The following is a 24,262-nucleotide window of genomic DNA, read 5'->3' as shown; positions in this document are numbered from 1 at the left end:
TTTTTTAACTTAACCTAGATTCTTTCAATTGTATTCTCTCTCTCTCTTTTTTTTTTTTTTTTTTTTGAGACAGAGTCTCTGTCACCCAGCTGGAGTGCAGTGGCACAATCTTGGCTCACTGCAACCTCTATCTCCTGGGTTCAAGCGATTCTTCTGCCTCAGTCTCCCAAGTAGGTGGGATTACAGGTGCCCGTTACCATGCCCAGCTAATTTTTGTATTTTTAGTAGAGACGGGGTTTCACCATGTTGGCCAGGCTGGTCTTGAACTCCTGACCTCAGGTGATCCACCACCTCAGTCTGTATGTTCTTCTCTGGATAGTATGAGGAAGACATAAGCCAGGTAGGGTACAAACCTAATCCCCTCCAGCTGCCTCAGCTGATTAACCTACTTGCATTTCTGCCCCTCTTGCTACAAGCAGATTGTTCTTCTCAGTCCATTAGCATAGACTTCCAGGAGTTCTGATGATATACCCACCGGGAGCCAGCGACCAATGTCTCCTGTGTGAAGCCAGCCATCACTGTCCAGGGCTTCCTGTGTCTTCTCAGGGTCCTTCAGGTATCCTTTGAACACGTTTGTACCCTTGATGCAGATCTGCACAGCAGACATACAAGGCGGTGACAATAGCAAAGGCTGCTCCTCCCAGCGTGGGCAGTTTATGAAACACCTGCTCCCCTTAAATCATTTGATGGCTTCCACTACACTGCGAAGAGCACCAGATCTAAGTCTCCACTATAGGGTATAGGATAGTGAAGTTCAGAATACTTAATTCTTTGCTAAAGATCTCAAAGGGGCCAAATCCAAGTTTGCTTACAATTATTTGCTCTTTCTGATATAAACCTCCCCACCATGACTGTCTGACCACAGAGCATGACCTACCCACCTCTCCTTCATTATTCACTGAAAAGTAGTTCATGTCAGCCACATCTTCCAGCTTCACGTAATTGCAAGCCAGGGGCACCCCAACGTGACCTAGAACATACCATGCTGAATCAGCTGAGAAACACTTGCATTGTGATAATTCCAGGCATATTTCTAAGATATTTATGAATTGACTCTAGAAGAGGAAGACTGAAAAATCACCTGGCACCAATGCAGACTAGCCAAGATAGGTAGGCCTGGACCCAAAACTTGAATTTTGCATTTGCCACATTAGTCCAGAGAACTGAGGTTATCTAAACTCCAAAGTCCTAGTTCAGTTAGAGCCTTTCTCCCAACCATGGCACCTCCTGCCCAGCAGATGGAGGACTTACCTGATGTCCAGTCCCCAGGTAATGTAAATGTACAGCCACCTGTGCATTCTGTTTGACCATAAGCTTCATACACCTGGGAAACCAAAGAAGAGCTTTTAGACTTACTCAAGATAAAGTGTGAGCTGGCCACGTGCTATGGCCAAGACATGAGGAAAGCAAGGTCTCTAAGGGTTTGAGACCACTTAGTGTCTTAAAACCTTGAACTTGGAGGGGGCGGTGGCTCACGCCTGTAATCCCTGCACTTTGGGAGGCCGAGGAGGGTGGATCACCTGAGGTCAGGAGTTTGAGACCAGCCTGGCCAACATGGTGAAACCCCATCTCTACAAAAATACAAAAAAAATTAGCTGGGCATGATGGCAGGTGCCTGTAATCCCAGCTACTTGAGAGGCTGAGGTGGGAGAATCTCTTGAACCTGGGAGGCAGAGTTGCAGTGAGCTGAAATCACGCCATTGTACTCCAGCCTGGGTGACAAAGCGAGACTCCGTCTCAAAACAGATGAACAAACAAACAAAAAACCTTGAACTCATACCCAAGCTGCAAAGTATTTACTACCAAGCCTTCTGGCCATTCAGAAACCAAAAGGGTCTGGAAATAGACCAAAGCATAGAATTTTATATGAAAATGTAGCATTTTGGCCAGGCATGGTGGCTCATGCTTGTAATCCCAGCATTTTGGGAAGCCGAGGTGGGAGGATCACCTGAGGTCATGAGTTCGAGACCAGCCTGACCAACATGGTGAAACCCCATCTCTACTGAAAATACAAAAATTAGCCAGGCCTGGTGGCACGTGCCTGTAATCCCAGCTACTCAGGAGGCTGAGGCAGGAGAATCGCTTGAACCCAGGAGGCGGAGGTTGCAGTAAACCGAGATTGTGCCATTGTCCAGCCTGGGTGACACAACGAATGAGAATACATCTCAAAGGAAAAAAAAGAAAAGAAAATGCAGCATTTCAAGTAGGTGGGAACATGTAAGTTATTCACTAAGTGGTGTGCAACCCAATAGCAATTGAACTTGACCCCGAGCAATGGAGCATCACTGAAGGAACTGAAGAAGGGGAGTAGTATTTTTTAAGGGAAATAGCTCCCACTATGATATAAAACAAGGGTTGGCAAACTTTATCTGTACAGGCCAAGGTAGTAAATATTTTCCGCTTTGTGAGCCATCTGGTATCTGACTCAAAACTTGACTCTGCCAACATAGCACAAAAGCAGCCACAGTCCATATATAAATGGACGGACATAGCTGTATTTCAATAATATTTTTAAAATAAAAACCAGCTGCAGACTAGTTTTAGCCTGTGCTGCAATTTGCCAATCCCTAGTATAGAAGATAATCTTGATTGGAGAGAGGCTGGGGGCAGGAAACAAGTTCATGGGCTGCTGCAATGGGGGGTGTGGCCTGTGATAGGCAGAGTTGGGAGAGAGAGGAAGGTTTAGAGAAGACATTTCTGGGAAGGAGTTAGCAACAGGACCTGCTGATCTATTGGTTTTAGGGGCTTAAGGAAAGGACAGTATTAAAAATGGCTAAGAGGATGCTAATTTGAAGGACCTCAGGCCTTGGCATCAATCTGGAGTCTCTTTTGATTGTGGTTATACAGATAGAGGACTCATGAGGAGAAGTCTGTGCCTGTTTTGTTCATGCTCTGCATGGTTGGTTGAATGAATGAACTAATTATCCATCTGGGTGAAAATTGAGACAATATGCATGGCCAAGCACTCGGACAAATTTCAGGTGGAACTGAGACTTAAAAGGAAAAAATGGAAAATGGTAAGTTTGCCAGAAAATAAGGGTGAAACAGTCTTATGAAATATTGGGGGTTAGGAAGTCCTGTCTAAGCAGTTTAAAACCTACAAACAGAAAAGATTATTTAGTTTGACTAGAAAAACATTGGAAATTTTTGTATGGCAATACAGAGGGCAAAAATGATGAGACTAGGAAAAATGTTTCCAACACGACAAAAGTTAATATTACAGGTTGACTATTCTAATCCAAATGTTTGAAATTCAAAATGTTCCAAAATCCAAAACCTTTTGAGTGCCAACATGATGTTCAAAGGAAATACTTTTTGGAGCATTTCAGATTTTGGATTTTCAGATTCAGAATGCTCAACTGTTTTATAATGCAAACATTATAAAATTGGAAAAAAATGCAAAATTCAAAACACTTTTAGTCCCAAGCATTTCAAATAGGGAGATACTCAACCTGTATTACTCTGTGAAGAACTCTTAGAAATATAAAAAAAGACCAAATTATCTTTTGCCTGTTTTTCTATAAGGAAGTAACAGAATAATTCATGGATGAAATATACATGTCAATAAGCAACAGAAAGATGTTTGGTGTAAATAAAAGAAACAAAACCATAATAAGATTTTTCATTTATCTGATTAGCTAATATCTGAATGACTGATAAAGTCTGTCACTGGCAAGAGCATGGGCAAATAAGGCCTTGTATACTTGCAGAAATGTGTAAAAAAGATCTTTCTGGAAGAAAGTTTGATAATATACATTATTACACACACACACACACACACACACACACACAGATACATACACTTTGACCCAATAATCCCTTCTTGTGTGGATTTATTCTAGATTAATGATTAATTGATTATAACAGTGAAAAATATCATAAGCAACTCAAGTGTCCATTAATAGGAGATTAGTTATTTGGGTATGGTTGACCCTTGCACAACACAGGTTTGTATGGCACAGCTCCACTGATAGGTGGATTTTCTTCTGTCTGTGCTGCCCCTGAGATAGCAAGACCAACCCCTCCTCTTCTTCCTCCTCAGCCTACTCAACATGAAGACAGTGAGGATGAAGACCTTTATGATGATCCATTTCCACTTAATGAATAGTAAATATGTTTTCTCTTCCTTATGATTTCTTAAATAACATTTTCTTTTTTCTAGCTTACTTTATTGTAAGAATACAGTATATAATACATATACAAAATATGTGTTGATTAATTACATTATTGGTAAGGCTTCTAGTCAATAGTAGTCTACTAGTAGTTAAGTTTTTGGGGAGTCAAGTATTCTTTTTCTTTTTATTTTTTGAGACAGAGTCTTGCTCTGTTGCCCAGGCCGGAGTGCAGTGGCACAGTCTCAGCTCACTGCAAGCTCCACCTCCCGGGTTCACGCCATTCTCCCACCTCAGCCTCCTGAGTAGCTGGGACTACAGGCGCCCGCCACCATGCCCAGCGAATTTTTTTGTATTTTTAGTAGAGACAGGGTTTCACCTTGTTAGCCAGGATGGTCTCGATCTCCTGACCTCGTGATCCGCCACCTTGGCCTCCCAAAGTGCTGGGATTACAGGCATGAGCCACCACGCCTGGCTAGGGAGTCAAGTATTATACATGAATTTTTGACTGCCATGGGGGTAGGCAATCCTAACTCTTGCATTGTTCAAGGGTCAACTACATTCAATAAACTATTGCGAAATCATTAAAATGATGCTGAGCTTTATTTGACAAGGAGCAACATTAACAAGTGTTTTAGAGCACTGGTTTTATTTATGTGAAGGTTTCTACACACAGATGCCTGAAGAGATGGTTAGAAGGATATTTTCTTTGGATTTTGAGAATTTAGGTGACTTTCATTTTGGTACCTTTTAGTTGTTTTCATTTTTATTTAAACAGTGAGCTTGTTTGTGCAAAAGTAAAATAGCCTATGTTCAAAGAAGGTGCTTGGCTTACCTGACATCCCATTGCTGCCCGTAAGAATGTCATGACTGGAGCGGAGATGGGGGCAGCTCCGGTGACGATTACACGAACCCTTCCACCCAGGCTGTCCTGTTCAGTGGAAACAAAAGACATACTAAAACCTATTCTCTTGGCTTCAATTTCCTCCACTGTAGAGTGGGTATAGTAGCCTGTCCAGTGTTGTTATGAGAATTAAACTGACATCAATTCTCACGTTAATTTACAAAGCACTTAGAATACAGTCTGGATTGTAGAAAAGCACTTAAAATGTTAGCTATTATTGTCATCACTATCCATAGCTGGGACCAGAAGCCATATATTTCTCAAATAATTTGTATTCTTCAGCCCCTCAAATTGCTTATAATCTCAACAGACCACCAAAGAAAATAAGAGAGAGTGCTAGAACCTAAATAAAACTTTTTTTTTTTTTTTTTTTTGAGATAGAGTCTGGCCCTACTGCCCGGGCTGGAGTGCAGTGGCACCATCTCAGTTCACTACAACCTCCACCTCCTGGGTTCAAGCGATTCTCCTGCCTCAGCCTCCCATGTAGCTGGGATTACAGGCACCCACCACCACGCCCGGCTAATTTTTGTATTTTTAGTAGAGACTGGGTTTCACCATGTTGGTCAGGCTGGTCTTGAACACCTGACCTCAGGTGATCTACCCACCTAGGCCTCCCAAAGTGCTGGGATTACAGGTGTGAGCCACCACACTCAGCCTGCTTTTTTTTTTTTTTTTTAAAAGAAGGCAGCCCAGGTATTTGCCTGCTTCAGTCTGGGACCTGCCCAACCTACCTGGATCTTTGCAAAGATGAGCTTGTCCCAGAAACTGTCACGCCTGATGATGCCCTTTTGAAGCTCTTTGAATTTACTGGAAACAGCCAACTTCAACAAGAACTTCTTCAAGGGTGTCTTGGCTTCATTTTGTACCTGCAGAGTGATAGCTCCTTTTAGTTGGAAACCTATTGGAGATACTCATCAAGGCCATTAGTGAGCAAGAAACAGTGTATTCTAGCTTTATAAGGAAGTGGTCTCACAGTCTCACACTCATGAATTGGATTGCTGAATAATGACGAGCCCAGAGAATTATGGCCGTGCTCAGAAAGAAGTGAACTTAATGCAGAGCTCCAGTCCTCCCACTTCCTGCCCCAATTTTTAGTCCTTGGGAAACAACTTGACAACTGAGATAAAGAGGGACTGCCTACAAAGTCACCTGGGGGGTACTAGATTTAAAACAAACAAACAAACAAAAAACATAGCTCAATGGGTACCACCTCTAGGGTTTTTGATTTAGTAGGTCAAAGGGCAGCCTACGAATCTAATTTTTTTTTTTTTTTTTTGAGACGGAGTCTCGCTCTGTCGCCCAGGCTAGAGTGCAGTGGCACCATCTCAGCTCACTGCAAACTCCACCTCCCAGGTTCACGCCATTCTCCTGCCTCAGCCTCCCGAGTAGCTGGGACTACAGGCACCCGCCACCACACCCGGCTAGCTTTTTGTATTTTTAGTAGAGACAGGGTTTCACCATGTTAGCCAGGATGGTCTCTATCTCTTGACGTGATCCGCCTGCCTTGGGCTCCCAAAGTGCTGGGATTACAGGTGTGAGCCACCGCGCCCGGCCCAGGAATCTGATTTTTTAAAACAAGTATCATGTCTTCCTCCCTCTCCCTCTGTGATGCTTATATAACTGAACTTGGAGAATTCCCACCCTTCCCTATAAACAAGGTGGCTTTAGCCACACCATACAAACCCCAACAGAGTTTCCTGCCTTCCTACTAAAATGATTTCTTCCCTTTGGGCTTAATTCTGACACTATTTTTCCAGCTTACATGATTTCCCTGGTCTCCCTGACTCTGACCTCACTGTGACCCTACGTTCCATCAACCACACTCCTGCCAAAGGAGAGCTTCCCCAAGTACAGCTCAAAGTGACCCCTTATTGCCAAAATTTAGTCCTGAACTCTGTATCTGGCTTTCAAGATTCCACCCTACTGGAAGTCAGATACAAGGCAATTGAAGTCTTTTTTCTTGTTCAAAATTTGAAGAATCCCTCTCCATCCATCTTCCATGTTTATAACCCCATTTTTGGGCCTCCAGCCAAGCAGGGGTGATAATTTTCATCTTCTAATGTAGATTGTGCTCTAGGACATAAGCATCTTCTTATGCCTATAACTTTATCATTGTATCAATATGTCATAATCTGTCTCCAAGATCCATGCTCAAATGCTTCCTCCATCATGTCATTCTTGAAATCTCCCTCAACTAAAAGAGATTTATCTTTCTTCAACATTCACAAGACTCACCCTCCCTCAACAAGTCACTGACAAAGAGCTAGTATTAGAGACCTGTGCTAATAAAGTCCTACATTTTAAAAATACATTCCCAGGAGATCGAGGCCATCCTGGCTAACACAGTGAAAACCTGTCTCTACTAAAAATACAAAAAATTAGCCTGGCATGGTGGCGGGCGCCTGTAGTCCCAGCTACTCAGGAGGTTGAGGCAGGAGAATGGCATGAACCCGGGAGGTGGAGCTTGCAGTGAGCCGAGATCGCGCCACTGCACTCCAGCCTGGGTGACACAGCGAGACTCCGTCTCAAAAAAAAAAAAAAAAAAAAAAATACATTCCAGAAGTGAACTGTGTATTAGGTATTATACTATACAATAACTATCTCTGAAAAATAAAAAATGTGCAACAACAACAACATATGAACAAAAACCATAACAACAACCAAATCTACTAATTGCGTAGCATGGTAAGAAACTGCTGGAATTGTTATCAGTTCTGCTAGAACACTGCCTGCCCTGTCACCAGAGCCCATTTAGCTTCTGCTGAGAGTCCTAAGAATGAAAGGAAGAGTTAAAATCTCAGAGGTGGTTGGGGAGGTGGGGGGAGGGTTCCAAAGCATGTGAAGAATGGCCATGCATTACTTCCTCACGGATCCCAGCCTGAGGAATCATCACATAGTATATTTCCTGGGTTCAAATAGCTTCAACGGTTCCCTGAAGCAATCAGACAATCTAAGAATTGGGTAAGAAATATACAAGATGAGGTTGAGACATCTTGTGCCAGAAACCAAGGAAGCTATCAGAGGCTACAGGGGTATTGTCAAAAGGACACATGAGCAACTTGATGAGGGTTCCCAACTGCCAAGATGGGGAAGTTAGAAGATCAACAAGAAAGACTAACACTTTGGGAGGCTGGGGTAGGGGGATCACTTGAGGTCAGGAGTTCGAGATCAGCCTGGCCAACATGGTGAAACCCCATCTCTACCAAAAAATATAAAAAAATTAGCTGGGTGTGGTGGTGCATGCCTATAATCCCAGCTCTCAGGAGGCTGAGGCAAGAGAATCACTTGAACCCAGGAGGTGGAGGTTGCAGTGAGCTGAGATCATGCCATTGCACTCCAGCCTGGGTGACAGAGTGGGACTCTGTCTCAAAGAAAAAAAAAAGAAGAATCACTGAAATTTAAAAAAACAAATCTGAAAATTATGAATTCCTAAAAATACAAAGAGAAAATCTCATTGGCTACTTTTGAAGATTGCTGAGGCACAAATCCATTCTTCTGAAGATTGATAAATAAAAAGAATCAAATATTCGCCAGGTTTTATGGAAGAATCTCAGCTAATGAATGCAAGAGGAAGACAGAATAACAGAAATCACCATTCTGTAATTTCTAATGAAAAATAGAGCAGTGCTAGTCATCAACATGACTAGCCGACATGACTACTGAAACATGACTACTGAAAGCTTGATTCTGCCCTACCCCTTATTAGATGTGACTCTGGGCAGGTTATTTAACCTCTGAGGCTCATTTTCCTCATCATAAGTTAGAAATAATAGGTGTAAGTATGATTTACTATGATTTTGTGAGGATTCAATGAGAGGATGCATCTGAAATGTATATCATGGGGCCTGGCACTTCAGAAAGGGAACAACTTCCCAAGATGTCTGCTGAACCCTGAGGGGCCCCCCAAGTCTCTGAGTCAAGCTTTCTTCAGATCAGGTCCAAGTCATCTTATCCAAGGAAAAGGGGATTGCACTTATTTATTTTTCATTTTTTAATTTAATTTTATTTTTTGAGATGGAGTCTTGCTCTGTTGCCCAGGCTGGAGTGCATTGGCATGATCTTGGCTCACTGCAACCTCCGCCTCCCAGGTTCAAGCAATTCTCCTGCCTCAGCCTCCCGAGTAGCTGAGATCACAGGTGCTCCCCACCATGTCCAGCTAATTTTTGTATTTTTAGTAGATACAGGGTTTCACCACTTTGGCCAGGTTGGTCTCGAACGCCTGACCTCAGGCAATCTGCCTGCCTTGGCCTCCCAAAGTGCTGAGATCACAGAAGTGAGCCACCGCACCTGGCGGAGATTGTATTTATACACAGCTTTACGTAGATACTTGTAGAGGGTGGAGGTAGAGGTAGAGTAAATCTCACAGTAGTACAGAGTTCCTTCATGCAGGCCCAAGTCACAGACAGTCCCTTCAGCTGAAAGTTAGTACCTTATCGTAGATCCTGTTAAGGAGTCGAGGCACCGCGGGAAACAATGTGGGCTTCAAAGTCTTCATGTCATCAGCCAGCAACCGAATATCCCCTTGGAAGAATCCAATTCTGGCTCCACAGCTGTACACAACAGCCTGAAAACAAAACCAAATTATAGAGCTTAGAGGCAAACAACCCCTTTAGTGGGGACCTGTCTTGGAAGGAATTCAGGAAGTGGGCTGAGGCAAACAACCCCTTCAGTGGGGACCTGTCTTGGAAGGAATTTGGGAAGTGGGCTGAGGCACACAGACACTTTTCTTGCACAGCACCTCCCTCCCAATTCAGGACTCTGAGAGCCTTCTCCCAAGAAAGGATGGACATTTATTTCTGTTGTGGTGGCATGACAGATAAGACAGATATTGAGACTGTGTGGTCCCCCAGACTCCACCACAGGTCTGTGTGACAGTCTAAGATAATCATCCTTTGTAAGATGCAATTCATTATGTGGCACTAAGAAAGCACTGCCAATTAAAGCAGAACCTGCCTTCAATCGTAAGACCATCCCAATTTCATAAATTATGTTAAAATATTTTTTAAGGTTTCTTAGAATCAATTTTTTATGAATCAGATATCATTACTTTAGCCCAAAGAACTGAATCTTGCATTTTGGCATTTTAGGCATCAACCATGAGCTGGCTGAAGAGGCATTTGGGGGTAGCGAGGAGCAGAGAGAGAACTTTCCAATCACACTATCTGCATTTTTGAAAGGCTGACACGGCTCTTGGTTCTCAAATCAGCCTCAAAATAGCCTGAAAAGCCTGGAGTCCACTCACAGAAGAGCAGACCTCCTCCGGTGTGCACCATGCTGATGGCACCACCTTACACACTCAGGCGTGGTGCAAAAACCCCCACGGGGGACACCTCACACCTTATGTGGATCAAATGCTCCTTCCCTGATCCTCTGTGGGGAACTTCCTTTTCTCTAATCCTAGATCTTTTCAAAAATTCTAACCAAAATAAAATTTAAAAAGAAGACAATGTCTTGTGTCAGCTCAGAATTAAGGGCAGATAGATAGTAAGCTCCTAGCTGTGATGTCACTAGACTCACACACCCCCATGAAGGCAGGAGCAAGTACTGTCCTCCCTGGACACATGCAGACTTAGCAGAGGAAGACTCTGCAGGAAATGAGGGGCCATGCCATGATTAGGGCTCCCATGAGCCAACTCCTTGCCTGCGCCTCTCACACCGGAGAAAGGACAGTAAATACTTTGTAGCTACCTTTGGAATAAACATGTGATAGCAAGTCAGGACCCCCTTGCCACGTACTGCTAGGAACACAGAACACTCACCTGTACAATCCTCTCAAACATATGAGCCAGAGGGAGGTAGGATATGGCCACATCATCAGGAGTGGGCTCATAAGTATCCTATGTAGGCCAGGGAAGAAAGAGGAGGCAACATGAGATTAATGCCAACTTTCATTTCCAATGGAGATTTTAAAACTACCTCCTCCCAGGACTACCACAGACAGCTGTATAGGCGGTACACTGTGTAGATCTGAGATGCCTTGAACTGCATATAGTGTAGAAATTTGCAGAGATCCTAAAAGACCAAGGCTTGAAAATGTACAGTCCTCTAGACAAAGAACACGCTGGTGTTTGTCCACACTCCGGCCTTTAAGGTGTGTGTACGTGTGTGTGTGTGTGTGTGTGTGTATGTGTGTCTGCCTGCTCTAACCTCAAAAATAAAAATCTTATGACAGATTCACATTTTAATGAGAGCCTCTTTTTCAACTGACCACTGACCTCCACACATTTGAGAAAGGCAGCAGCATTTGAAACAATATTTTGATGGGTTATCATGGCTCCTTTGGGGTCACCTGTAGGAAATAAGAGGTGGAGAGAAAGATACTTTATGTAGCTAATAGGTAGCCTTTGGCCTTGAAAGAAACTAGATTCAATTGGTTTTATTCCAGAAGGCCAAGAGCATTTCCTGTCACTGTGTCTTTTTGTGGACGGTATATGCCTCTGTTTAGGAATAATTAATGCCCCTGGAGATTCTACTGCTGAATGCATCTTTGGCCTTCTACTACTACGCAGAGCACAGCCATGATTTCAGATAGAAGCACAGCTGCAAAGAAAAATTCAAGTTAACCCTCCTTCTCCCTCTGCCCCACGTCTCGTGTTGTTTATATGTTTGGAATTCCAGATCTACCAATATTATCTAGTAATATGGTCATAAACCTTATAAACTGGGCATACTAGAAAGAATATAACTGTAGACCATGATGGACCACATTAAAAACTATTAAGCATTCTAACAGATGGGTGGATGTAGGGTGGGGTTGAAGCCCTTTATGGAGAACTATCACTGAGTTATCTTGATTGAATGAAACCATTCCAGCGGCGTCAAATCAAGAGAGTGGTGGGTTGGTGGGGGCAGGGGAAAGGATTTTCTGATATCATCTTTAAGACCCCTGAAATATATTGAATGTAAACACCTCCCAGTATATTAAATGAAGTGTATTTACTTATGTTTATGTTTTTCCATTTGGGAATTCACACTTAGAAGCCTTAAGCTGTGAGCCCCTAAGGATAGGGCTCTTTAGAGGGAGTATTTACCAGCCTACCAGTGGCAAAGAATTGAAGCCATGTTCTTGGCTGACCAAGGGTCTAAGGTTCAGTTTCATTGGCACTGACCTGTGGTCCCACTGGTGAAGCAGATGATGCTCAGGTCTTCTGGGCTAGGAGGCTGGAGGAGGAAGCACAAGGGCTTATTCCACCATGAACTTTGAGAGTTGACTATGGCAAGGCTCAAATTCAGGCAGAAAAAAACTTACCACAGGTTTTCTGAAGTGCTCTTTGCCTAGGTTCTATATGAACGGAAAACCAAGAAAGAAAGACATTAGTTGAGATGGACAGACTGTGATAAATGTGGCCCTCTCCCTCCCTTTCCCGTGAGAACATCTCTATGGGAATATAAGCAAAATTCCAACCTGGATCAGGACCAGAAGCCAACATTCAGGAACAATGGAAGCCCCGGGGAAGAGCATAAGATTTCTCTAGAAAATCATCTACCTATAGAGGGTAGATTGCATGTTCAAACTTCCCATTGTACTCTTAAGTTTCAGTCCTAACTAAATCTTTTTTGAAAGAAATGAACAGCTAACATTTTCAGAGCTTATTACATATCCATCACTGTCCTGAGAAATTTACATATATGAATTAAGCTAACTCTTTACAAGACCTCTGTGAGGTAGGGATTATTTTTATCACCATTTTACGGACCGAGGGAAGGGAGATAAGATTGCCCAAGGTTGCCTAACTAACAGATGTGGAGCTGGCATGTGAACCCAAGCAGCCTGGCTCCAGGAGCCACATCCTTTAACTATTACTAAACTCCTATTTATATATTATCCACTTAGAAGTCCATGCAGCTGGCCACAGAACTTTGTCCTCTCCTGGCATGAGTTTCAAAGTTGTCTTGTGGAAATTATTCTCAGATCTTCACAGCATGAGTCTAATTCACTCCTCATGTGGCACCCCTGGAGAACAAGAACGCTGTCCTCTTGTGAAGGTATCTTGCAAGTTGCCCAAGGTGTTGGACCAGCATTGGAGCTGCAAGCTAAATTTCAGATCCATACCTCAGCATCGTATAGGGATAAGATCTCAATTCCACTCTTCTCCCCTCTTTGCTTCAGGTCATCATCAAAGAGGTCCATAAGGATGATCACCTTCAGGGTCGGGGTGAAGCCTTTCTCTACATTCCCTATCAGCACCGATGCCTTTTCGGGTGTGTCACAGATCACCATGGTGATATCAGCTGAAAGCCAAAATAGAACCAGAGGTCATTCCCTCTCTCTGCTAAGTACCTGATTGCCTTGCAAGAAGGAAGAGGTTTTAAAAGTTTTCAAAGCTAACAGGTGTCCAAAGGAGATTATACCTGCAAATCAGGTTTATAATATACAACCTGAAACATTCCCTTGATGATAAATGAACTTAACTGAAACAGAAGCACGTCATGTTCTTGAACTGTGCCAGCAGATTTTACAGTTTCTAGAGGAACCACAGAATTCCTTCTGCTTAAGAAGTCATTCAGATAACCTAAACAGGTTACTGAGGTGTGGTTCTATCACTGTGTTTTATTTTGAGGAGGATAGTAGGGAATAGAAGAAAAAGGAGGGGGCAAATAAGATCTTTAGCTGACAAGTATTTTACAGTTCTAAATTTCAGCATTTGCTTTGATACATGTTTAAAGTTTCAAATGATGTTTACTGTGCAAATGGACCTACTCACTTAGTCTACCAGTCCCACGACAGAAGGTAACATGTTGGATATGTGAAAGGGCTGTTACTTGCCCATCAAATTTGGACTTGTTTCTCTAACAATGACAATTATTTTCTGCAGACTCACCATGGACATTGGTACATGCTGGTTAACTGTATTGACTTGGATTTACAAAGGTAGGAAATTAAATCTGTAGCTTTACTGTGATTAAGTCAATTAAGCTCACTCTCTGGGCTTTTATCTAGTGTGTTCAGAGTGAGTAGTCTTGTCTCTGTATCATCATACCATGTCACCTTGAAGCATGTCATTGAAACTTCTTTCTGTGTGTATCTCTGCTTCATGGGCTTTTTGTAGCTTTCCTGAAAATTATATCCTAAGTACTACAAAACTAGAAAGCCTTGAACATTTTCCGACCACGGCATTTCAAGTTTGCTTAAACAAACAAACAAATAAACAAAAAAGCAGAAATTGAAGAAATACTCAGCATTGAGAAAGAATCAAGTTGTAATGTAACAGCAAAATTTTACCCTTGTTGACAATATGTACGATGGCTTCTGGTCCCAAGGTGTCATACAGAGGTACGGCTATCATGGAGTATGTGTAACAAGCCAATTCGGAGATGATCCACTGTATGGAGAGAAGTTCAAGTAAGGACTGGAGGGCACACTGAAGAGTACTAGCTCAGTCATTCAGCCAACAAATGCTATCTGGTTTTTTGTCTTGTTTTGTTTTGCTTTTTTTTTTTTTTTTTTGAGACAGTGCCTCACTCTGCTGCCCAGGCTGGAGTGCAGTGGTGTGATCATAGCTCACTGCAGCCTCAACCTTCCAGGATCAAGCAATCCTCCCACCTCAGCCTCCCGAGTAGCTGGAACTACAGGCACACATCACTATGTCAAGCTGATTTTTGTATGTTTTGTAGAGACAGGATTTCACCATGTTTCCCATTCTGGCATAAAACTCCTAGGCTCAACCTATCTGCCTGCCTGGGCCTCCCAAAGTGCTGGGATTACTTATTTGTTGACTTTTATGTAAAAAAAAAAAAAAAATCACTGTGGGGCCATAGGGATAGTTGCAAATACTGCTATAAAGTACAATTAAATAAGGGAGATAAGAAAGGCACAGAGACAACTGCAATACAAAGGTAGACCAGATAAGTGATAAGTTCCATCTGTAAGAGGTATGGAAGGCATTAGGAGCCTTAGGGTGTCAGAGATCACTTTCAAGGGTGAGGCAAAGCTATTTGGGACTGCTTGTGGGAAACTGATGAAAACTGAGCAGGGCTTTAGAGGACTAGTAGGATTTGGTTATGGAGGTAGAGGTAGATTAAAAGAAGGAAGTGAATGAACAAAGAACAGTGATATGGTTTGGCTGTGTCCCCATCCAGATCTCATCTTGAATTGTAGTTCCCATAATCCCCACGTGTCGTGGGAGGAAACCAGTGGGAGGTAATTGAATCATGGGGGTGGTTACCTCATACTGTTCGACATGGTTTAGCTGCGTATCCATTTAAATCTCAACTTGAGGCTGGGTGCAGTGGCTCATGCCTGTAATCCCAGCACTTTGGGAGGCTGAGGTGGGCAGATCACGAGGTCAAGAAATTGAGACTATCCTGGCCAACATGGTCTCCACTAAAAATACAAAAATTAGCTGGGCGTGGTGGCATGTGCCTGTAATCCCAGCTACTTGGGAGGCTGAGGCAGAAGAATTGCTTGAACCCGGGAGGTGGAGGTTGCAGTGAGCTGAGATGGCACACTGTACTCCAGCCTAGAGACAGAGTGAAACTCCGTCTCACAAAAAATAAATAAATAAATAAAATAAAATCTCAACTTGAATTGTATCTCCCAGAATTCCCACATGTTGTGGGAGGGACCCATGGGGAGGTAATTGAATCATGAGTGCTGGTCTTTCCTGTGCTATTCTCGTGATAGTAAATAAGTCTCACGAGATCTGATGGGTTTATCAGGGGTTTCCACTTTTTGCTTCTTCCTCATTTTCTCTTGCTTCTGTGATGTAAGAAGTGCCTTTTGCCTCCTGCCATGATTCTGAGGCCTCACCGCCATGTGGAACTGTAAGTCCAATTAAACCTCCTCTTCTTCCAGGTCTTAGGTTTGTCTTTATCAGCAGCATAAAAACAGACTAATACATTGTTCTCGTGACAGTGAGTGAGTTCTCATGAGATCTGATTTCATAAGGGGCTCTCCACCCCCTTTGCTCTCATTCTTTTCCTTCCTGCCACCATGTGAAGAAGGACATGTTTGCTTTCTCTTCCACCATGATTGTAAGTTTCTTGAGGCCTCCCCAGCACTGCAGAACTGTGAGTCAATTAAACCCCTTTGCTTTATAAATTACCCAGTCTCAGGTATTTCTTCATAACAGTGTGATAGCGAACTAATACAGACAGCATGACATCATTGTGTGGATACACATTAGCAAGCTTGAAAACTACAGGAAATAAAACTGGAAAGGTAGGTAGGAATCTGCTAGTGATGGGCCTTAAATATCAATGTAGATGTTATGGACTGAATCCTGTCTCCCTGTCACCCCTCCTCTGGCCCAACCCAAATTCATGTTGAAACCCTAATCCCCAATGTGACAGTATATGAGATAGGGCTTTTAAATAAGTAATTAAAGTTAAATGAAGTTTTAAGTGTGGGGTCCTAATCCCTTCCTTCTATGAAGAAGAACGGACATGAGGGATACATGTGCACAGAGAAAAGTCCGTGTGAAGACAAAATGAAAAAGTGGCTGTCTACAAGTCAAGGAGAGAGGCCTCGGGAGAAGCTAAACCTGCTGACACTCTGATCTTGGATTCCTAGACTCCAGAACTGTGAGAAAATAAATTTCTGTCGTTTAAGCCACATGGTCTGTGTATTAGATTATGGCAGTCCTAGCAGACTAATATATAGTTGCTCCTTGAACACATGGGTTTGAACTGTGAGGGCCTGCTTGTGGATTTTTTTTTTTCAATGGAAGTTACATTGAGGGTGCCTAAATTTCCTGCCTCCCTTTCCACCTCCTCTACCTCTTCCACCTCTGCCAGGTCTGACACAGCAAGACCAACCTCTCTTCTCCCTCCTCCTCAACCTAATCAAGGTAAAGATGACTCAGATGAAGACCTTTATAATGATCCATTTCCACCTAATGAATAGTATATACATTTTCTCTTCCTTATCATTTTCTTAATGACATTTTCGTTTCTCTAGCTTACTATATTGTAAGAAAGCAGTATACAATACATACAACATACAAAAATATGTGTTAATCAACTATCTATATTATCAGCAAGGAAGGCTATTAGTAGTTAAGTTTTGGGGGAATTATCTGTGGATCTTTTTACTGAATAGGCAGTGGTCCTAACCCCCATGTTGTTCAAGGATTAACTGTATCAGATTAGGTGTTAAGTTCCTAAACTAGAGTCAAGGGAACCTTTTTCTATTGAGGCTGACTGTGACAAGAATGGAGTATGTAGATTCACCTAAAAATATAGGCGAATATTTTTATATTTGTATTAGCATTAGAACTGGGACTTACAGTTTGTGAACTTGCAACACGATCCACATAGAACTTAACTCCCCCAAAACTTAACTACTAGTGGCTTCTGTTGACTGGAAGCCTTGCTGATAACACAGACAGTTAACACAGATTTTGTATGCTATATGTATCATATGCTGCATTTCTAGGGAGCGTTTGAAGCACAAAAAGACTTCCTCTGGGGATAATGCGCCTAATGACTTAACCGAAACTTGGAGATAAGCTTGATTCTGTCATCTTACTGTCTAAAATCTGCTTCCAACTCACTGTGGAAAGATGGCTATGGCCAGACTCAGTAGCAATGAATGGCTGAATTTATTAGTTCAAGTATAAATTGGAAGTTTCAGTTCTAATACTAATACATACTTTCCACAATGTCTTCAAGATCTTATTTGGTGGTCCCTCCTAGCTTCCTTATTTTCCTCATGTAACAATCAGACTGACTTCAAATAACGCATGATAGGCTGGGAAACAAGAGAAGTCCAAACACCTAGGTGAGAGTGCCAGACACTTAACCAGAAATTAAATAGGTTCTGAGTGGTAACTCTTTCAAGCAGAATAAGCATTAGAAAATTTTAACAATAGTTTTGGTAAGGCATTAACAAGTGTTGGAATGCTGGACGGGGAATAGCATTTGAAGTTTTTAAACTTAACCCTGACTCATTTCCTTTAGTTAGCTTCAACATAGTTACCTCTGGCCTATTCTGAGCAAAGATGCCGACAAACTGGTCTGGTGATGATTTATATCCTTTATGCAAGAGACAGGAACCCAGGTACTCTGCTCTATCAGACACCTACAAAAAAGAGAGATGGGGTGAGAGAGAGAGAGAAGAGGTCAAGACCAAAAACTGACCAATAGCGTATCCTGTAGTTCAGAATACTATGTTAGAAAGAATCTGTCTAAAAACATGGACTCAACTTACTTGTTTGTAAGATAGCCATCTGTAGGGCTGGTTTGGTTTTCTATATCCCAAGCAGGGCCCATTGTCTAAAAACATAATATTAAAAGAAAATCAACTCCAGTCGCAAATTCTCTGGACCAAGGAAGCTAAAAGGAGATTAAGAAGGGGCAAGACACAAAGGATAAGTCCAACAAGGATTTGAGCTTCTCTTATATGTCCAGGAAATTCAAAGTCGGAAAGCACTGAGTTCTCAAAAATGAAGAGTCCTATAAACTATACTTGAAACATTTAGGAAATGCTACACAAAACAGGAGTGGTTCAGTGTTGAATATGTAACCTCCATGATAATGTAGACATTCAGAGAAAGCCATCCATATGGGGTTAGCCCACAAAACGTGACCAAGTAAAAGCCTACAAGTAAACACAAACAGCCTGTATTGAACAATCTTGTATTGAACTTCCCTACAATAAAAACTATGCTCATAAAGATATAAAAAAGTTAAAATATGAATCATCAATCTCATCAGCCTGGGCGACAGAGGGATACTCAGTCTCAAAAAAAGAAAAAAAGAAAAATGACACTTCTGGTCCTATCTGGGGTTGAATACATTAGCCTTAGCTAGTAGTTTGTTTATCTTGAGACTCACTTGGAGCTATTGTTTAAAATATATATCTTCTGGTTACACCTTAGGTTCACTGAATTAAATTTCCAGATAATGAGACCTAAAAATCCTCAGGAAGCTTTGTATTTTTAGCAACACTTCCAGGGGATTCTGTATACCAGAGTTGGAATTCTACTTAGTTTAGAGGGACAACTTTGCCGAGAATTTGTTAATGGATGGGCTCTTTGTAGATGGCCACAGCTTAGTACAGAACAGGTCTGAGTTGACTCAGTTAATGAAAGGCTAGGCTTTCAATACCATTATTAACACTGATATTTTGCATAGTTTGACAGTTATGTTCATTCCCCATGTATAGAATGAATGTAATACTTTGATACCTTGCTTCCTCTCCCAATCTGACCTAAGTATTTTCATGTCATTATTTCTTCTCTGTAGTGGTTTCAATGGCCAGTCGATGAAGGGTTCTAATGTAGTTGACTTTATTTCATTGTGGGTATTTAGATTGTTTTCAAGTTTGACACTTTAAATTATGCTAAATATTTTCAAATTGATCCTTTTAAATTTAGAACATTTCCTTAGAATAGAGCCCCTAAAATATAATAAGGGAAGGGAATGGGGGCTCAGAACAGTCAGGCTTTTGATACCTAGACCATACTGCTTACTTGAGCAGAGGTGACAATTCACTTTTCTCCTATCATATCAAGTTTTAACACACTCTCATAGACCGCTAAATAGTGTCTTTAAAAACTGTCTTCAAGGCTGGGCACAGTGGCTCATGCCTGTAATCCCAGCACTTTGGGAGGCCAAGGCAGGCAGATCACCTGAGGTTGGGAGTTCAAGACCAGCCTGCCCAACATGGAGAAACCCTGTCTCTACTAAAAATACAAAATTAGTTGGGTGCAGTGGCACATGCCTGTAATTCCAGCTACTGGGGAGGCTGAGGCAGGAGAATTGCTTCACCCAGGAGGCGGAAGTTGTGATGAGTTGAGATCATGCCATTGCACTCCAGCCTGGGCAACAAGAGCAAAACTCAGTCTCAAAACAAAACAAAACAAAACAAAAATATTTTCAGCTTTGATAGGTTTGAAAAGTTATTACTATAGTCTAAGTTTCTTTAACAGCTAGTAAATTGGGACCTTTTTCCTTGTTAGGTTTTATTTACTCTCATGACTTGTTTGTTCATGTACTTTGCCCATTTGTATGAGAGTATCTTCTAAGATATCAATGCTTGTAAAAAACATGGAAACACACAAAGAGGTGTGCACACACTCATGCATTTATCTTCAGTATTTTTCCAATTGACATCTTGCATTTGACAATAAAAGAATAAACTTCGGAACATCTAAACTACTCAGCCTTACTTCAAATAAGTTTGGGAACATCCATTTACAAGAATAAATGGCATCTCAGCTTTTAAAGCTAAGTCAGGGAAGTAGTGATATAAGGCTGAAGAACACACTAAGTGGCTTAGAAGCCCTCACGTCTAAGCCAGAAGGAGGCTGTTAGAAGTAGACAAGTAGAAGGGCAGCAAAATGTATAGAGAGGATCTAGCCAAACTGCTAAGAGGAATTCAGGTCTTGCCAAAAGGAATTATTCAGAAAGAGAGTTACTAGGAATTCGGAGGCAAGTAAGTTGACTTCTAGACTAAGAGATGGAAAAAAAAAGGAAGGAAAGCAGGAAAGAGATACCCACTTTGATTAAAGAGATATAAAAATGAATGAGGAGGCTGTGTACAGAAAACGTTAGTACTTTTGCTTCCAATTGAAACAGCTCCATGAAAGCCTAAGAAGTAACATCTCAGACTAACTTTCCCTGAAGCATGGCTTTGTCAGAGTGGAAGCCACTTGTTCCCCCAGGATGTGTGTCTTGGGTGGTCTACCAATGAGATCATTTGTACTAACATTAATCACTAATGATAGCTACCATTTATTAAATGCTTAGTCCATGAGAGGCACATTAACTCATCTTCCCAGCTATTATCATTTGCATTGTACCAAGAATTATGAAGGACTGAGACAGCTTGGTCAAGCTCACTCAGCAAGTGGTAGAGCTGATGAATGTCTAAGAAAGTATACTGGGGGCTGGGCACAGTGGCTCATGCCTGTAATCCCAGCACTTTGGGAGGCAGAGGTTGGCAGATCACTTGAGCTCAAGAGTTCAAGACCAGCCTGGGCAACATGGCAAAACTCCATCTCTATAAAAAATATAAAAAATTAGCCATGGGTGGTGGTGGCATGAGCCTGTAGTCCCAGCTACTTGGGAGACTGAGGTGGAAGAATGGCTTGAGCCCAGGAGGTGGAGGTTGCAGTGAGCTTAGATCATGCCACTGCACTCCAGCCTGGGCAACAGAGCCAGACCCTGAAGAAAGAAAGAAGGAGAGAGAGAGAGAGAGAAAGAAAGAGAAGGTGGGAGGAAGGAAAGAAGGAAAGAAAGAAAGAAAGAAAGAAAGAAGGAAAAGAAAGAAAGAAAAGGAAAGAAAGAAGGAAAGAAAGAAGAGGAAAGAAAGAAAAACAAAGAAAGAAAGAAAGGAGTTCCAGGAAGGAATTATACTGCATCTTATCACCTCTTGATTGATAAAAATGCTAGCAGAGGCTGGTGTCTAAGGAATAAGTCAAATAATTAGCCCAAAGGGGCAACAACTCAGGTCTCATTAAACTCTGTGACTTGATCAGCTTCAGCCTACTAGCCAAATGCCTGACCAGGCAACAGCCTAGCCTTTCATTAACTTAGTCAACTCAGACCTGTTCTGTACTAAGCTGTGGCCATCTACAAAGAGCCCATCCATTAACAAATTCTTGGCAAAGTTGTCCCTCTAAACTAAGTAGAATTCCAACTCTGGTATACAGAATCCCCTGGAAGTGTTGCTAAAAATACAAAGCTTCCTGAGGATTTTTAGGTCTCATTATCTGGAAATTTAATTCAGTGAACCTAAGGTGTAACCAGAAGATATATATTTTAAACAATAGCCCCAAGTGAGTCTCAAGATAAACAAACTACTAGCTAAGGCTAATGTATTCAACCCCAGATAGGACCAGAAGTGTCATTTTTCTTTTTTTCTTTTTTTGAGACTGAGTATCCCTCTGTCGCCCAGGCTGAAGTGCAGTGGCGCGATCTCGGCTCACTGCAACCTCCACTTCCCAGGTTCAAGTGATTCTCCTGCCTCAGCCTCCCAAGTAGCTGGGATTACAGACACCACCACCATGTCTGGCTATCATTTTTCTATGTAAGTAGCCACACAAGATTTCTCACGCTTGCTTCCATAGGAAGCAATTTTAACGGTATTGCTTTAGGATTCAGTATTTTTTTAAAAAATCCTAAATTATATATCTCATGTGCCACATATCACATGCTAAATGGCTTGTTTTAGTCACAATGACAACACATCCACAATAAAGAAAACTTCTAAAAACAGAAAATCACTAGAGCTGGGCATAGTGGCCCACTCTTGTAATCCCAGTACTTTGGGAGGCTGGAGTCGGGGAGGGGGTTATCTCTTGAAGTCAGTTTGAGAATAGCTTGGACAACATCGTGAGACCTTGTCTCTACAAAAAATTAAAAAATTAACCAGGTGTAGGCCAGGCAGTGGCTCATACCTGTAATCCAAGCACTTTGGGAGGTCAAGGCGGGTGGATCAAAAGGTCAGGAGTTCAGGACCAGCCTGGCCAAGATGGTGAAACCCCATCTCTACTAAAAATACAAAAATCAGCCAAGCATGGTGGCAGGTGCCTGTAATCCCAGTTACCTGGGAGGCTGAGGCAGAGAATTGCTTGAACCTGGGAGGCAGAGGTTGCAGTGAGCCGAGATTGTGCCACTGCACTGCAGCCTGGGCAACAGAGCGAGACTCCATCTCAAAAAAAAAAAAAAAAAAAAAAAAGGAAAAAAACAAAAATTAGCCAGGTGTGGCAGCACATGCCTGTAGTCCTAGCTACTTGGGAAGCTGAGGTGAGAGGATTGCTTGAGTCCAAGAGTTTGAAGTTGTAGTGAGCTATATTCCATCACACCACTGCACTCTAGCCTGGGTGACAGAGCAAGATCCTGTCTCTGAAAAAAAAAGAAAAAAATCCCAAAGGAATTTATACTGTGTTAGACATATACTATCTTAAATTGCCAGAGAAGTAAAGAAACTGATGTTTGGTTTGTTTTTATTTGTTATTTGCATGAAGTCTATAAGTAAATGCTGATTTGGAGCCAGATATACTAAGTACAGGCCCCATCGGAGTCTTCAGATAGATGTTTTCTTGACAATAAATCTTTCATTGTCTGGAGGAGTAACTACTTTTATAAAACACTTAAGAGCTAACCTAAAATAGAACAACCTAGTCAAACAGACACACTTAGATTTTCCTATCAGCTCTGACATTTTCTAGTTCTATGACCTTGGTAATGGTCTTGAAGCTGTGAGTCTGGGTCCTCATCTTTAAAAATGGCAGTGATAGTAACTACTCTCTATGGTTTAGGGAAGATGAAGTAATATATGTGCAGTAGCTGTTGTATAGTTAACACTTGACAGGAGTTGGCTATGAATATGCTCTTAGTCTTAGTTAACATGCAGAAGTCAAGGGACGGATAAAAGTTACACGGCCAGAATGTCACCCAAAAGACCAAAGGCACAGAAAGAGCTATAAGCCAGTAGCTTTTAAAAGTAAACGTGTGTGTGCCAGGCATTACATTCAATAATATAAGATATAAATATTAAGGCTTGATGTATTCCAAATGAACGTGTCAAAGCCCATTTGGTAGTCTCTAAAAAAGTCCAAAGAAGTGCTAACTTTGGTCAGTAGGATGGTATCAGAGTTAAGGACAAGGTAAGACATCAGGAGTCCTGGACTGCTAGTCCTGGCTCAGACTGTGTATCTGTAAATGCAGGGAATTACATTAATGAAAGGCATGTTTCTAAACAAATATGAGGTACTAGTGAGTTAAAGATACTGCCCTATATTATTATCTCCTTGGCCCTTTAACAACAGTTTTGGCAGGGACGTTCTTCTTGTGTTGAGAAACAGATTCAGAGAAGAAGAGTGGTTTGCACAAGGTTATGAAGCTGGAAATGGAAGAACCAGGTTTCAAACCTAAGTCCGTCTGACACTGGTTCCAACACCCATCCTAATACTGTGTTCTAATGCCGCCTCTATTTTGCATGTTGCAATTCTACTTGGATCACTGCATCTAAATAGCTGGGGTTTTAGAAGTGAGACAGAGAAAGAGAGATGGGCCACAGACCCCACCTTGTCTTCAGGGAAGGACAGACCACCAGGCTTACCAGACACAGTGAGTCCTCTTTGGAAAACCTCATAGATAGTCTTGGCATCTGAGAAGCAGCAACTTGTTAGGTCATTGTTCTTCTGGGAAACACCCTTCCGCGCTCCTCCCTAAGACACAAGACCAAGTTTAGGCCAAGTCCAAGTCTCCCCTCACTCTTTCCAAAACCTTTATGAATTGAATTAAAGAGACCATAAATGCTGATTTTGAGGTCACGGGAATGTTCTCTTTGCTA

The 24,262-nt window shown here is 42.0% G+C and overlaps 1 protein-coding gene across 3 annotated transcripts in view; it reads right to left on the bottom strand.

Moving 5' to 3' along the window:
* The window catches only part of ACSL5 (acyl-CoA synthetase long chain family member 5), a 53,799-nt gene that overhangs the window by 5,457 nt on the left and 24,080 nt on the right, over positions 1–24,262 (bottom strand). For all 3 annotated transcript variants that reach the window (XM_054503156.2, XM_054503154.2, XM_054503155.2), the window contains exons 3-17: positions 24,029–24,137; positions 18,167–18,231; positions 17,936–18,037; positions 14,240–14,339; positions 13,070–13,248; positions 12,266–12,298; positions 12,126–12,177; positions 11,232–11,305; positions 10,776–10,853; positions 9,446–9,580; positions 5,748–5,882; positions 4,948–5,043; positions 1,252–1,324; positions 882–970; positions 476–592 (exon numbers count right to left, since the gene is read on the bottom strand). In XM_054503156.2, coding sequence (XP_054359131.1) covers positions 476–592; positions 882–970; positions 1,252–1,324; positions 4,948–5,043; positions 5,748–5,882; positions 9,446–9,580; positions 10,776–10,853; positions 11,232–11,305; positions 12,126–12,177; positions 12,266–12,298; positions 13,070–13,248; positions 14,240–14,339; positions 17,936–18,037; positions 18,167–18,231; positions 24,029–24,137 — 1,437 coding nt within the window. The remainder of the gene's footprint in view (positions 1–475; positions 593–881; positions 971–1,251; positions 1,325–4,947; positions 5,044–5,747; positions 5,883–9,445; positions 9,581–10,775; positions 10,854–11,231; positions 11,306–12,125; positions 12,178–12,265; positions 12,299–13,069; positions 13,249–14,239; positions 14,340–17,935; positions 18,038–18,166; positions 18,232–24,028; positions 24,138–24,262) is intronic.

Source organism: Pongo pygmaeus, chromosome 8 (genome assembly GCF_028885625.2).
Source record: "Pongo pygmaeus isolate AG05252 chromosome 8, NHGRI_mPonPyg2-v2.0_pri, whole genome shotgun sequence".
Classification (NCBI taxonomy): Eukaryota; Metazoa; Chordata; class Mammalia; order Primates; family Hominidae; genus Pongo; species Pongo pygmaeus.
This window is presented reverse-complemented; position numbering and strand designations above follow the sequence as displayed.